Genomic DNA, 16,972 nt, shown 5'->3' with positions numbered 1-16,972 from the left:
AGATTGTACAACAATGGATAGTGCATGTGGATCTGCAAGATTCACTCAATGTGAATCTTGCAGGTCGAGACAGAGCATGTGGATGTTGAAAGCGACCCTTTTCCTGACCGACAGGTAAGACTACCATAATTCTCTCTTTGCTTCCGTCTTCTTCCTTTACATCACAACTATTTCTCAATTTTTATATTTGGCTAGTTTATGAAACTCCATCACAGAGACATTATTACTTGAGGGATATTTATATTTTCAGTTACTGGTGCACAGGCTAGCTATTTTACAAATAATACCAGGCCATCATTGTATCCATGAAACAGATTCTCCTGATTAGATCAGTATTTTGGATTTCTCAGAGTCAATTCACAAAGCCCAGCTCCAAATAAATACTTTCTATGAGCCAAGAGATAAACTACAAAACATGTATTTTTATTAGTCACAAAAGTGGAAATCATAACACAGAAGTATGTTATTAGTAAACAGAGACCATAACACCATTTAATTTCCAGTGTGAACAACTTGACCTTTGTTGTTAATTTTCTTGAAAAGTTTAAAAACTAAAACTTTCCATTTCTGTATCTTCAGACTTATGAAATAGAGGTTTCATATTTATTGAAGCAACTATGAATGAGTTATTCTCTAAACAAAGACGTTTCCAACATAAAACTGTAGTAGGTGAGTAAAAATATTATTTGGAATAGAAATATATGATGGTATATACCTCAAGCATGTGTCTTATTTCATCGATGCTGTCAATTTGTTTGTCTGCATGGCTTTTTTCAGTCTGTTCAGTTGCAGCAATATTTTTGCACACTAACTCACTCATCAACAGAGGGTCTTCAATATAACTATCAAAGAATACCTATAATAAATAGAGCAATTATGATAGGAATATTTCAAGAAACATTCAATGGTAGCAAGTAGTAACATTAAACAACCAAACAAAATTTTGAAATGGGTGTCAAAGAAGTGAGTCAACCAGTAAGTCAAAGAAAGAAACAAGAGAATACAAGATGAAAAGAAACCCCCTTAACAGGGCCCTCATTTTTACCCAAGTAATGCATGGTATCTTTCTTAGTTTATATATATAAACATACAGATATATATAAATGTATGTATATAAGTATGTGTGTATATATCTTTTATCTTTTATGTTTTACTCGTTTCAGTCTTTAGACTGTGGCTATGCTGGGGCACTGCCTTGAGGAATATTTTAGTCAGACTAATTGGCTCCAGTATTTATTTTCTTTTTAAGTCTGGTACTGATTCTGTTGGTCTCTTTTGCTGAACCGCTAAATTACAGGCATGTAAACACACCAACACATGCATTTGTGAGGGCACACAGCCTTGTGGTTAGGGAGTTGTACTTATGATTATGAGATCATGATCTCAATGCCCTGAGTGGGTAGTGCATTGTGTTCTTGAGTAAAAACACTTCAACTGAAGTTGCTCTGCAATCACTTCAACATCTGATGTGTGGCACATTGTGCATCCCAACAGATAATGTTAATTTGATTGAGGGAGTGAGCTAATGTACAGCACTAACATTTGATTACTATAAGTAAGAAATCTGTGAAAGTTGTTCAGCATGAAATTATGGAACCCTCATCTATCATCTACAATAGGAGAGTCCATCATCATCATCATCATCATGAGAGAGAAAGAATGTGTGCGTGTGCATGCATGCATGTGTGTGCATGTGCAAGTGAGCATTTGGAGAGTGTGGATACACCTTTTACTTTTTACTTGTTTCGGTTATTAGACTGTGGCCATGCTGGAGCACCATCTTGAAAAATATTTAGATAAATGAATCAATTCCAGTACCTATTTTTTGTTAAGCTTACTTCTTATTCTATCAATGTCTTTTTACCAAACTGTTAAGTTAAACTAGGTGATAGATTAGATTTAACTAATCGATGAGTGTGTTTGTGAATTCACATGTGTGTTGTGCTTCTTTACTTGGCATCAAATGATAGTTGTAAATGAGCATCACTGTCATAACAAAAGAGTATCATTCATTTCCTATCTACCCTGAAAATATGTCTGGTTATGGAGATATCGACTTGCTTGGAAGTAAGCGAATGATGAGAACAAGAAGGCTATCCAGCTGCATGAGGTCGCATCAAAAAGTTCCTGGTTTAGTTCTGTAGCATGCCAACAGATGGCAGCACACAGTTGCATGTGCAGCGAGAACTAGCAGTGACATCCATGAAGCAGTGTGCCAAGTGACATCACTGTGTTCACTTCACAAGTTGTGAAATTTGTGTTTTGTGATCATGTATATGCTGTAGTCTGTGAATTTGTCATGAACAAGAACAAAGAGCAAACATGAAATTTTGTGTTAAACTTGGGAAGTTTTCTCTGGAAACACTGAGTATGCTTTGGCAAGCTTAGAGTAATAAGGCAATGGGCCATGCACAAAAGTGAAAGAACATCCCTGAAAGACCTGCTACAAGTGGCACCCACCAAAATGTGAGCAAAAATTTATCAGCTGATCAGATTGAAATTCAAAATGAAGGTTTTTACTTCACTCATTAGGGAACTTTTACATGCTGTCAACAACATTGTTCCACCACCACGTTATCTTGTGTTGAGAGGGGAATTTGCACCATCCACAGATCTGGTCAGTGGCCCTCAGTAGGTTGTCCCGTAGAAACCTCCAGTTGTCTTCCACATCATGTGATGCTATATCCCCCTCTATTTTGTCAAAAGCTTTAAGTAATGTCTCTAAATCTCTGTCCATTCACAGGATCTTTAAGCTTCCAGACCCTTCTCCTCCATGCTGGTCATTTTCTGAGCATCCATTTAGCCCTGATCCTGAAGTCGCTAACTACTAGTCTATGTTTTGGGGTACATTCTTTGCCTGGGAAGGTTTTTAGCATTTATAAGCAGCCAGCTTTCTCTTTTTCTGGCAAGGATGTAGTCAATTTGGCTAGTGTGTCTACTAGATCAGTAGGTGACTAGGTGACTGGTAGGTTTCCTGAAGTTAGTATTGCAAACCATAAGATCATTTGCATCACAGAACTCCAGCAGCCTGGTTCCTTCCTCATTGCGGGAACCAAAACCATAACCTCCACGTACGCCATGGAAGCCCCCTGCATGTCCAACATGTCCATTGAAGTCACCTGCCACAAACTGAAGGTCCCTTCATTTGTCAACGAGTTAGTCAGCAAGAGGGTGTCATAAAATCGGTCTTTCTGTCCATCAGGTAGCCCTGGTTGAGGGGCATAGGCTGAGATAATGGTTGCTAACCCATGATGTAGCCCTAATCTAATCCTAAATATTCTATTGCAGACCCTGACTACCTCGATTACCTTATCAACCCATTTCTCTGCAAGAAGTATACTCCTGTCAGTGTTCCCTGCCCAGAAAATCTTGTTCTTTGCCTGTGAGGAACCTAGCAGAACCTTCTCTCCACCTTACATCTTGGATGCAGCACAACTCAACACGTCTCCATTCAAGTATCTCAACAACCTCACCAGACCTACCTTTCAGTGTGCCTACGTTGAGTGTGTGGGAGGTGTGGGCCCATGAGACCCTGGGATAGGGACAGCAGCGTCATGTACCTGAAAAGAAAGCTTGCATTCGGCAGAATTCATAAACAAACAATATCCTTTAACCTGCATACAATACACCATCATTTTTATGCGCTACATGATCACTACCTTACATAGGAGATAAACCATAAGTAGGGGTGGGGATGGCATTAAGCCTTCAGAAGTGTTCGTGGAAGACAACCAAAAGATGTCAGAGGATAGGGATTTCCAGTACTGCAAAATTAGAGAAGAATATCTCCTGGATTTGATTTCTTTTGGCAGAGTTATTAAAATGAAGTAGTGGAATCCAAGTGAGCGAGTTTGTATAGGGTGGAGTAATGGAGGAGGAGGAAGTGGCTATCGAAACAGAGAGAGAGAGAGGGAGGGAGAGAGAGAGAGGGGAGGCAGAGTTAGGCTGGTCAAGGATAGAACACGAAGGAGAAAAATATTCTTTTGGAATTTTGGGTAACATAATTTAATGAAACAGCAAATGCTGATAACAGTGAAATAGAAGTGAAAAATCTTAGAAATTTCAGTCAGCTAATCTGTGTCAAAATTAGAGAAATAAGTGACTATGTGACAAAATTTGATAAATGAATAAATGGCGATAGTAAATGTGCGTGAAAGGAACTTAAGTTTGTTTTTAATATACATATATATATGTGTGTGTGTGTGTGTGTGTGTGTGTGTGTATATATGTGTGTGTGTGTGTGGTGTGTGTATATATATATATATATATATATATACACACATACATACATACACACACACATATATATATATATATATATATATATATATATATATATATATATATATATATAATAATCCTATCAGGTGGTGCTATTAAGTTAGACATGGCCTGGACCAATCTTTGGTCGAAACATATCTAAGTTTATCTAAGTTTATATGGAAACCCACTTCAGTCATGAATGACCATGGGATTACATTTAGAAAGTTGCCCTCTGAGGCACAAGTCAAGGCAAGATTGTTTGTGGAAGGCCAGCAGTCACCCATGCATACCAGCCTCCCCTCTCCACACCCCTGATGTTATCCAAGGGAAAGGCAAAGGCAAAAGGCCGATACAGCTTGGCACCAGTGATGTTGCAACTCATTTCTACAGCTGAGTTAACTGGAGCAACGTGAAATAAAGTGTCTTGCTCAAGAACACAACATGCAGTCCAGTCCAGGAATCAAACTCACAACCTCACGATCATAAGCTCGATATTCTAACCACTGAGCCATGCGCCTTAACACACACACACACACATGTACACACAAACACACAGACACACACACACATATCATATGATAGCATACAAAATGGAATAATTAAAATGTAGCCTTATTTCAAAACAAATGAATACATGTTTCTGGTCTTGATGACGGTATGAAAGCCCTATTTTCTGCATAGAATTCCATTCTGATAAGGCTATTTCCAACATCAGTTTTTCCACAGCTATTAGCTTTCCATTGTTGTTGGGCATGATCTTGTAACAAAGTTCCTTAAAAAAAAAAAAAAAGTAAAATAATTATCAAAATTTTTCACAAAATCATTTAATACACATATACATATGCACGATTCTCTCATGATCATCCTGAACAAGGAAGGCCCAAGAAAATAACTAAAAATCAAATGCTTTCATGGATCTTCAAAATATGGAACATAAGAACACATCTTGATATAAACAACACTTGCCTTGAAAGAATTCTTGAGTTTCAACATCAATATTACTTCCTTACATGAAACAGGGCACAAGAGAAAGAAAACTTTAAGAGACAAGTTCTGGTTATGCTTACTTTTGGAAAGGAAAGCAGGAAGGAGAGAAAACAATCCAAGAAGTTGGCTTTGGTATTAAAACCAGGGTCATTCAAAACCATTGCCTAACTCTGCCTTTTGCAAGCAACTTCTTCATGTACCATAACTTCAAAGCAACTTTACTGCACTCATCTCAGCTTCTGCCTCAACTCATGTTGCCTCTACATGGCCACTTAATATGTTAGAAATACCTGCCAAAGTATCCCTTTTATTCTAACCATCTTAAAAAAAGAACAGTTTGGATAATGTGGTCCTGAATACACATTATCTCAAAAAAGAGAGAAAAAATGAAATGGTCATAGCTGAGATGTCTTTGATAATAGGTCTCCCCCATCAGGTCTAACCTATGACTAAACAATAGCAACCTTCTTACTTCTTGTAAGTTTGTGAAGGCGCATGGCTTAGTGGTTAGGTTATTCGGCTCACAATCATAAGGTCATGAGTTCAATTCCTAGCAATGCATTGTGTCCTTGTGCAAGAGACTTTATTTGATGTTGCTCTAGTCCACTCAGCTAACAAAAATGTATTTCAAAGGGCCAGCCTTGTCACATTCTCTATCACGCTGAATCTCCCTGAGAACTATATTAAGGGTATGCATGTTTGTGGAGTGCTCCGCCACATGCACATTAATTTCACAGGCAGGCTGTTCCATTGATTGGATCAACTGGAACCCTTGTCATCATAAGCAATGGAGCCCCAAACTAAAGTTTCCTTCCATCTTTTTTGGAACCATTATATTTGTAAACATTAGAGTTAATTCACTTCTTTTATTTTCCTCCAAACAACTACCTGTTGATTGAAGCTTAAGTATCTATCATCTCCAACAAATCATCAACAGCTAATCTACCATAAAACCTATGACTCGACACACTCAACAACTTCCTAAACTTCATATGCTATCTCTAAAATAATATCAATATCTTTAATGTTATTATTAACTCTACCAGTTACTCTATGACAAAACTGCTCCTTTTAATTGGTAATGTTTTACTAATTTTTATACTGATTTCCAACAACATTGAAGTTATTTCACATTTGACTATATATGGTCAAGTGTATCATAAATATCTTTCTTGAAATGATATGGAGAGAGTTTGCTAATGATGTTCTATGGGCAATCACTACAATCCAAAGTTTTCCATAAAGTCCCACAAAACTATCCTTCCTCTTGGTGAAAGAAAACAAAGGTTTAGCTGCAATTGTTAACATTCTAAGAAGGGACATACTTTCAATTAATTTTTCCATAAAAAAAAATGTCAGCTAGTTTTTGTTGGCTGTTAAGAAGTGAATTTCAATGAATTGAGAATCTTTTTGCATAGTATACAGTACATCAGTCATTAACTTAATTATCCAAATCCATTCCATTGGTCCTTTGAGTTATTTCCCTTATGTCATTATATCTTTAAGCAATGAAATAAATTTTGTATTTGAGAACCTGATAGCTCCTTGGTTCACTTCAAATCTATTGGATTGAAAATTGATCAGTCTCTTCATCTTGATCTTTATTGCATTACAACAATATTAATAAGATACAAACTCCCAACATGTCAGCCAAGAAGATGATGCTTTATCTTCTTAGTTACATTTATCATTTTTATTAATCCATAGCTTTGCAATAAATGTCACTTATAGAATTTACATTAAAACAAATTTAGCTTACTTGCATTAAATAGTTCAGGGTTCTTGGAATCTGAGCAGCTAAAGCAAGAAATGGATGAAATTCTAGCAAATACAGAGGAAGAAGAGCAGACCTAAAAAAAGAAATTAAGTTTTGACTCAATTTTTTTTATTGTGCTTGAAATAAAATCAGTTCTTGTTAAAAGAAATTTAATTTTAAATATAATTTTTAAAAAAGGTTAAAATAGCAAATGTTTTCATTATTTTCATAACTCATTATTTTTGTAAAATTATAATAAATTTAACTTGATTAAAACATTTCTTGCTTTTTAACTATTGTTTTTGGGTACTTCAATCATGTTCAAACATGTTGAATATATATTGTCTTTTCTTTCACCAAAATTATTCAGAAATAAATCTTTTTCATATAGTTCCTCTTCAGCCATAATTACTCTTTTCTTTTTGCAGCATGTTAACTGATGTAGAGGTAGTGTGTAAGTTAACAGAAGTGGTTTAATCTATGAAACAGGTGTTGGAATTTTCTATTTTCTTAGAAAAACCTAACCTACAATTATTATAACATCTTTTTTTAATGGTTAACTTTCTTTTAATGATTCACTAATTGGTCATCCTGAAATGTAACCATCAATAATTTTGCATAACTACACAATCTAAAAAAGGATAGATTGCATCATAAAGACTGGCTTTTCACTTCAGAGTCAGAAAATACTTCAGCCTCCAATAGCTACTAATCTTCTGAGGTGGGACCCAAAATGGAGTACTGCTACGACATCTAGAACAGTGCTGCTACTACAAACACAGATATCCCAAGACTGCATATAAAGAAAGGCCAATCTTTGGCATGAATCTACTCACAAATACATTTTGAATTCTTGCCAACAGATGTGCCACATCCTCTCTCTCTCTTTTTGCCAATTCTACTGCAGTTGGCTGGTCTTGTGCCACCTCCATTCAAGCCCTTACTCATCTCTCCTCCTCATCATCTATATTGTGTTGACCCCCACCCCACCAACCCTGACCTACCCACTATGTTTAGTCCTTCCTTCCTTCCCAGAACATTTAGTGTTCTAGAATTCCTTCACTTTACACGTTTTTTTTTGTTTTTTTTTTCATCGTTATCAACTAGTAATTGTTCAAGAGTAATTCTAATGACAGCAATCTCACTGATTTTAGAGGGGCACACCTTTTCCCTCTAGTCCAAACCAAGAAAAAAAAAATAATGATATTGATACTTTATTATTTCATCAATTTTGTTCACATCTATATCATGTTGGAAATGTCAGTTCTCATTTGATTGCCAAAGTTAAGTAATAGCAATCCTAGTTAGTATTTAGGTGGATGACCACTTGCAAAATCTAGATATTGTGAGCACAGACCTTAATTTTATTGTCAGGTGTCTGACACTAAAACTAATTCAATTCTATCACAAACTGTTAGAGGTGCCTACTACTAGTATGTAGTCCAGTATTACATGCTCATGGTTGAGTAATCAGCAACTAAGCCTTACTGGACTTGCCCCATGAGAAGGGTGTGTAGGCATCCAGCAAAATTAAAAAACAAAACCTCCCAAAAGGGGATGAGATTCTTGAGAGCCAGAAGCACCACACCCTAGGGAGGGTATGGGCACCACCAGAAATATAAAACCCAAGCAAATACTTGAATGGAAGATATACCAATGCTAAAGTCTATACCAGGCAGGTAAGGGCCTAAAAGCCCATGACAGAGAGAGAGGTGGGGAAAGAGTGATAAAAAATATGCAGGTGCTCCAATGGCAGTAATATGCTAGGAATGATTTGACTTCAATATTAAGATGGAAAAGGGTAGTGAACTGGCAGAATCATTAGCACACTGGGCAAGATGCTTAGTGGCATTTCATCCACATATGTTCTGAGTTCAAATTCTGTTAAGATCAACTTTGCCTTTCATTCTTTCAGGGTTGATAAAATAAGTACCAGTTAGGTACTGGGGTCGATGTAACCGACTTACCCTGTAACCCTAAAGTCTGGGAAGTTTTTGATACTACCGCATACTAGTTGCCGAGTAATAAGGATGAAAAAGAGAATAATAACAAAATTTCTTCAAACATTAATGCTAGCAATATTCTACCTGCCTCAAGGTGGTGAGCTAGCAGAATCATTAGCATGGCAGGCAAAATGCTTAGCAGAATTTTGTCTGTTTTTATGTTCTAACTTCAAATTCCACCAAGATTGACTTTGCCTTTCATCCTTTCAGGGTTGATAAAAGAAGTACCAGTTGAACACCGGGGTCGTAGTAATCAACTTACCCCCTCCCTTGAACATGCTGGCCTTATGCCAAAATTTGAAACCAATATCAAGTAGGAAAAAAAAAGGAGGTAATTTAAGTATGAGAATGGTGGAGAAAATTAACAGGTATATTAAAGGTCATTTCACTGTTAAACAACATATACCAATTAATGTTTTGTGTCACAATGTTGGTGAAGACTTACTTGTTGGTGTGAATTTTAATTAATGTTTGTTCATTAATAGGATGTGGCATGCCATTTGATCGTGTTCGACAACATTTTTGAATATATTCTCTATCATCTTCAATCTAGAAATTGAAAGGTATAAAAGGAGTTACAGAAGCATTAAACTAAAATTTGAAGTGGCAGTAAATTTTACATTAAACTGGATAATCAATAATTGTCAAATTTTCAAAATTTAATCAATTGATGCTTAACCTTTTAGCATCTAAACTGGCCATATCTGGTGCATATGAAGGTGCATGGCTCAGTGGTAAAGTGTTGGGCTCAATCATGAGGTAGTGAGTTCGATTCTCAGACCAGGTTGTGTGTTGTGTTCTTGAGCAAGATACTCTATTTCATGTTGCTCCAGTTCAGTCAGCTGTAGAAATGAGTTGCAACATCACTGCTGCCAAGCTGATTTAGCCTTTGTCTTTCCCTTGGACAACATCAGTGGCATGGAGAGTGAAGGCTGGTATGTATGGGCAACTGCTGGTCTTCCATAAACAAATCTGCTTGGATTTGTGCTTTGGAAGGGAACTTTCTAAGTACAATCCTATGGTCATTCATGACCAAATGGGTCTTTACCCTTTTATCTGATGCATATATTCTACTTGTTTTATGTTCAAACCAGCAACATCTGACATTCCGCACCTAGCCAACAACATAATTCTAAAAATAAAGAATTCCATCATTGAAATCTCAAAGCTATGAAATAGTGCATAATTAATTCAAAACATGCCCCAGTATGGCCAGACTAATGGCTGAAACAAGTAAAAAGAAAATAAAACATTACATTTGACAGAGTAATTGAAATGCTAAAGGGTTAACCAGTCAAGAAAAATCCATAGGAATTCAGGGAAAAAAAATTGAAGCCATAACTAAAGATAATTATTAGAATTTGAGGAAACTAATAGTGGCTTTCATTAGAAAGATTTGATTCAGGTGCAGGCGTGGCTGTGTGGTAAAAAGCTTGTTTCTCAATCACATGATTCCAGGCTCAGTCCCATTGAATGGCACCTTGGGCAAGTGTCTTCTAGTATAGCCTTGGGCTGACCAAAACCTTGTGAGCGGATTTGGTAGACAGAAACTAAATGAAGACTGTTGTGTGTGTGTGTGTGTGTGTGTGTGTGAGAGAGACTGTGTGTGTGCATGTGTGCACATGCATGTCTGCATTTGTCCATCACCACTGCTTGACAATTGGTGGTAGTGTGTTTACAACCTCTATAACTTAGTGGTTTGGCAAAAGAGAACAATAGAATAAATACTAGGCTTCAAAAAAATAAGTCCTAGGGTCTAATTTGTTTGACTAAAACCCTTCAAGGCGATGCCTCAGCATGGCCACAGTCAAGTGATTGAAACAAGTTAAAGATAAAAGATCAACAGAATACTGTATATTGCAGAGAATTAATGATTCAGGTTTCTGTGATGTCATTGTTATGCTAATATTGTTGGAGTATTGCATGTGCTTTACGTATTGGTGAAGATTATTTAAGGTGATTACCAGTTGTTCAATGCCAGGGTTTGGCTATTCAGTTGAATAAAGTTGCTGAATGTGAAAGACTGCCCACAACTACAGTTTTACTTGGATAAACTTAGTATGATATGACAATGATATTGCTTGATGATGCAATGAACTTTGATAATAACAATAATACTAAAAATAATTATTATTTCTACTATAGGCACAAGGCCTGAAGTTTTGTGGGAGAGACTAGTTGATTACATCTACCCCAGAGCTCAAATAGTACTTATTTTATTGATCCCAAAAGGATGAAAGGTGAAGGCAACCTTGGTGGAATTTGAAATCAGAACATAAAGCCAGAAGAAATACCACTAAGCATTTTGTCTGGCATGCTATGCTAATGATTCTGCTAATTCGCCAGCCTAGTAATAACAATATTAATAACAAGTCCATTGTTAATAACAATGAACTTCCACCTGGTGCCATAAGTTTGGCTGCAATACTTTGCTGTTACAGCAAAAATGAAATAATTTCTGGACATTAGAATAAGTACCAAGCTTAAAAACAATAAGAACAGGGGTCAATTCGTTCAGCTAAAAATTCTTCAAGGCAGTGCCCCAGCATGGCTGCAGTCTAATGATTGGAACAAGTAAACGATAAAAGATAGAAGATAAAGATGTTGTATACTAGACTAGACTGAACTCTAATTTGCTTGTTGTACTGGGCTTTGTGATACACAACCAAGTACCAAGACTAACCACAGAATAATCTTGTATGTAAGGTCTTTGATAAGGTCTGTTTGTTAAAACTCAAAGAATTACAAAAACCATTACATCCATAACAAAATTCAATATTTTTTTTAGGAAAACAATCATATACATAAATAAATCCCTTTTTTTTTGCAAAAAATTATTTCTTTTGAGAAACTTACTTGCTGGTTAAGAATTGCTTGAACAAGATCTATATGGAGCTGAAGATTTACACACTCAGAGTAGTAAATTTGGATGAAATAGTCACATCGTTTAAACATGTAACGTGGTCTTTGAAACATAATATTGGTAATTGTCTGAGCAAGAAGTCGCTTCTCATCTCGATCAAAGACATTGCAGTAGGCTTCAAAATAACACCTAATCAACTGCAAAAATATATGGAAGTGAATTTAATATGTAAAACATACATAATTACATTTATGAGTCATATATTTATCACATAATTAATAAGAAAATAAATATTTAATAAAGCCACAACTTTAGTACATTAAAAGGCTAGCTCACAAAATTAGACACTGAAATTAAAATCCAGGTTAAATAATCAAGAGAATTTTATCACTATGAGCAAAGTATTTAAGATTTATTTGGTAAAATACATGAACATCAGCTGATCCTTCAAGAGAATCATCATCATCACATAATATTTGCTTTCCATGCTGGCATGAGCTGGATGGCTTGACAGGAACTGACTGGCTGGGGAGCTGTGCTGTCCTGGTTCCAATTGTCTATTTTAGCATAGCTTCTATGGCTGGATGCCCTTCCTAATGCCAACCACTTCACAAGTGTACTGGATGCTTTTTACATGGCACCAGCATGAGTGCTTTTTACATGATACCAGCACCCATGAGTCCTCAAAGGGAGGAACTTTTGCATGAGAGTGATGTACAAGATACACCTGTATGTATGGATGGCCATAGTATTACTTAGCTTGACGTGTCTTCTCCAAGCACAGCAAACCGGCAGGAGTCTCAGTCCCTTGTCATCTCCTCCATGAGGCCCAATATTTGAAGATCCTTTCTCACTACTTTGTCCCATGTCTTCCTGGGTCTACCCCTTCCACATGTTCTCTCCACAATTAGAGATTACACTTCTTTATACAGTTGTCTTCATCCATATGCATCACATAACCATACCAGCATACTCTTTTCTCTTGTATGCTACAACTGATGCCACTTGTACCCAATTTTCTCTTAAATCATTTACACCCTGCTGTACATGTGCCCTGACATTACCCATCCAGCAGAACATGCTGGCTTCATTTCTTTTAAGCCTTTGCATGTCCTCTTTAGTCACAGACTATGTTTCATGTCATGTAACTTAACTCATGTAACTACTTTATATATGTGTGTGGGTTATGTCTAGTCACCCATATTGTAAATCAGGTGGTTCCCAAAGGAGTCATACCCAATGACTGGTGTAGTCAACTATTAAAAAGGCAAAGGTGATGCCTTAGATAGAAATAATTACAGAGGTATCAAATTGTTGGATAAGGTGATGAAAGTTATGGAGAGTCATAGCCCAACTAATTAGGGAAAGAGTTAGCCTAGATGAAATGCAGACAATTACATGACTAAAGAACACTCTGCATTTCATCTTCCCAAACTGTTAACAACTGTTTCTTCTATTTTAACTGCTCTATTTTCTCTCTACAAATAATTTGTCAGCCCATTAGAGTTGGTAGGATAAACTACTTAATGTCCAATGTAGCAAAGTATCCTATGTTTGCAATCAAATTTCGAATTGCTATTAAACATTATAAGCGCTAATTTAGGATGGAAAAATAATGCTCAGCAAGCAATAGATATATGGTTTAGATATTTTTCATTGAACCTGTTCCCTTTCTGTCTCAAATTGGTGCTTATAATATCTAATACCCATACATTAAAAGTTTAACAGTTTATCACAAAGCTGGACTGTGAGTCTATATAAGATGCTATTAATAAGAATTTATACTAACATTTCGTTTACAATTTTGAAAGGCAGCTTCTTGAGTCCATAAATCCAGGAGAATTCCAAATCTGTCAATATGCATAAGAGCATATTGAGGAATATCAAAATTTTCTGGTATCAACTGATAAATAAAGAAAAAGAATTTTTAATTTTCTCAGGAAATGTTTTTTTTCAAAACAATAGAGCAATAATATAATTATATAATATTAAATTTAGCGAAATTCTTCTGTCATTCTTATCACCTGTTCATAATATTGAAAAAGCGACCTTTCTATGAGGAAAAGTAACAGCTCAATCTGGAAAGACACCCTGATCACTGGGCTATGCATCCTGTCAAGTAATGTCACACCAAAGCTTCTTCAGTGAAACCCCATTTCAACCATCTGTATTAATAAAATATTCTTTTGGTCATTACCCAATAATCATGACCATAGGTGAGAATAGGCACAAAAACTGAATTAAAGAGAGCAAGTTTGGACTTTTTATCAACCTTTTCTCTTCTGAGGATTGAATGATGGAGGTGGTGCATTACTGTGCTAGCATCTGCAATTTTAGCATCCAATTCATCCTCCTGCTTCCCATCACTTGTAAATACAGCCCCCAAGATGCTTAAACTTCTCCATTTGCTTCAGTGATCTTCCACTAACATGCAGAGTGCACTGGGAAGTTGTTCTTCAGAGGACTAATGTTTTAGTCATCACAACACTAATTCTCATTCCTACTTTGCCGCACTTGACAGCAAACCCATTCAGTGTATGCTAAAGATTATCTTCTGATGAGTCAAAAAGCACCATGTTGTCTGCAAATATCAACCAACCAATTCTTTACCCACTGATTGTGCTATCACTTCCACAAACAGCTGCACATGTCAATCCAGTTAAAAAAAAATATGAAAAGGTGGGGTGGCAATACACATCTCTTCTGAAGTCCAGCATCCATGTTGAAAGGTTTCAACTAAGTACCATTTACCTGAATGCAAACATCCTTGTTGAACCTCTCCAGGAAAGTCTATATTATTTGATTAAAAAAGAAATGTAGGGACATTGTCAAGTCGACGGATTTCATCCTGGATGCAGTACAACTGACCAGATATTCACTGTATAGTAGGTTTTTAAAAAATTCTGGCAATTTTGCTAAGAGGTGTAAGGTGGCAAAATGGCAGAATCATTAACATGCCATGGAAATGCTTAGTGGTATTTCGTCTCTCTTTATGTTCTGAGTTAAAATTCTGCCAGGGTTAACTTAACCCTTCATCCTTTCAGAGTTGATAAAATAAGTACCAGTTGAATACTGGGGCAGGTGTAATCGACTTGTCCCCTCCCCTGAAATTGCTTGCCTCATGCCAAAACTTGAAATCAATATTACTAAGCGATGTACTTTTGTCCTCTCTTTCATTTTGGTCAGCATATTATGTTTTATCATTTCCCTCTTTAACTATATTTCTAACTTATGGAAATACTTTCAGTTGTAAAAAAAAAATACTCAGACACTATGTAAAAGTACAGTTCTTGTAAACCCTCTCACTCATACAAACTGAGAACAAAGGCTAAAAAATATATGGCATGAAATTAACAAATTTGCTAATGCATATTAAATATCATAAAATATTTAGAGACCGTGTCACTATCAGTATTAGAATATTTCTTGCCGTCAACAAATTGGCTTCTGATGCTTTTATCATTCTCAATGTAGAAAGAAGCCAAAAGCAATAGATCTTCTTCCAGTTGCCTGTAAAAGAAAGAATTTATTTTGACTTTAAAATGTTTTCCTTTACTACTTATATTTCTCAAAGTATCAATTAATTAATTGGCTAAATGTTGAAATTAAATTAAAACAGAATCAGTGCATATGTTGATTATTGGCAAAATGACCCTCCCAAGATAAAATCAATTTCAACATACAATGGTTGGTAGAATGGCAGAATCATTAGAGAGTTAGAATAAATACTTTACAGTATTTATTCTACCCTCTTCTATCTGAGATCAAATCTCACCAATTTTATAGGTGCAGGTATGACTGTGTGGTAAGAAGTTTGCTTCCCAATCACATGGTTCCAGATTCAGTCTCACTGCGTGGCACCTTAGGCAAGTGTCTTCTACTATAGCTTCAAGCCAAGGAAAGCCTTGTGAGTGGATTTGGTAGACAGAAACTGAAAGAAGCCTGTCATATACATATATATATATATATATATATATATAAATAATTAAGATTTAGTCGAATTAGGTACTTAGGTTGAGGCACCAAGTCTGTCCAGTATTGTCTGCACAGCTCAAAGTTAGGTGAATAAAAAGCAAATAAGTAACAAGGATGTCCAGGTATTAGTGCATTACAGCTGTTTCAAGTGGCTCAATTTAATCGATCAATGCAGACCCAATGCTGCATTGGGTCTGTTGAATGTGATAAGGATAAAAATGAATGTAGCTATATCAACATTCCTCTTTATTGACCCCCATTATTTCCTTCTGCCACTCTAAATTATAGTAGGCTTTAGGTATTCTTTCCCTAAATTCATTCTGCTACAATAATAGCAAAAAGAAGCAATGCATTTTAGTCCCTAGTACTGATGAAAAATTGGCTAAAAAATTATAATGGAATATCCTGTATGTTGCAAATCTATAGGGTTGCATGCATCCAAGGAGAAAGGTTTATTTCAAATTGAAGTAATGTTTGTATTGATCGATAAAATGGAGCTGCCTGAAACAGCTGTAATGCATTAATACCTGGAATCCTATATATATATATATATATATATATATATATATATATATATAAAGATGAGAATGTGTGTGTGTGTGTGTGTGTGTGTGTGTCTGTCTGTCTGTCTGTGTGAATCCCTAAAATTCGAGAACTACACAACCGATTTCATTCAAATTTTTTAACATGCCTTACTTAGGGTCCATCTAGTATCATGGGCCAAAAAATTTCAACTTCTTGCCTAATGTGAGCCCAGAGCAATCACTTATCTCTTACACTATTTCAGTATTACATGTCAAAAGTATATGTAGAAATATATATATGCATGTATATATGTGTGTATATCATCATCATCATCATCATCGTTTAGCGTCTGCTTTCCATGTTGGCATGGGTTGGACGGTTCAACTGGGGTCTATGTGTACATATTACATATAATTCTATATATATACATATATATGCATACATATATATGTACACATATATATACATACATATATATGTACGCGCATATATATGCACATATATACATACATATATTTATACATATATATATAGACTAAAGGCCTCTCGCTCAGAGTAAAAGGCAGACTGTATAATGCATGTGTACGAACAGCCATGCTA

General features: G+C 35.9%; 1 protein-coding gene across 1 annotated transcript in view; it reads right to left on the bottom strand.

The window, feature by feature from the left end:
* Window positions 1–16,972, bottom strand: part of LOC115209530 — a 158,214-nt gene that overhangs the window by 83,941 nt on the left and 57,301 nt on the right. The window contains exons 18-24 of the mRNA XM_036501317.1: window positions 15,271–15,382; window positions 13,662–13,775; window positions 11,866–12,069; window positions 9,455–9,558; window positions 7,010–7,100; window positions 4,898–5,035; window positions 716–856 (exon numbers count right to left, since the gene is read on the bottom strand). Coding sequence (XP_036357210.1) covers window positions 716–856; window positions 4,898–5,035; window positions 7,010–7,100; window positions 9,455–9,558; window positions 11,866–12,069; window positions 13,662–13,775; window positions 15,271–15,382 — 904 coding nt within the window. The remainder of the gene's footprint in view (window positions 1–715; window positions 857–4,897; window positions 5,036–7,009; window positions 7,101–9,454; window positions 9,559–11,865; window positions 12,070–13,661; window positions 13,776–15,270; window positions 15,383–16,972) is intronic.

This window comes from Octopus sinensis, linkage group LG3 (genome assembly GCF_006345805.1).
Source record: "Octopus sinensis linkage group LG3, ASM634580v1, whole genome shotgun sequence".
NCBI lineage: Eukaryota > Metazoa > Mollusca > Cephalopoda > Octopoda > Octopodidae > Octopus > Octopus sinensis.
Note: the sequence above shows the minus strand (reverse complement) of the source record. Positions and strands in the feature narration are given on the sequence as shown.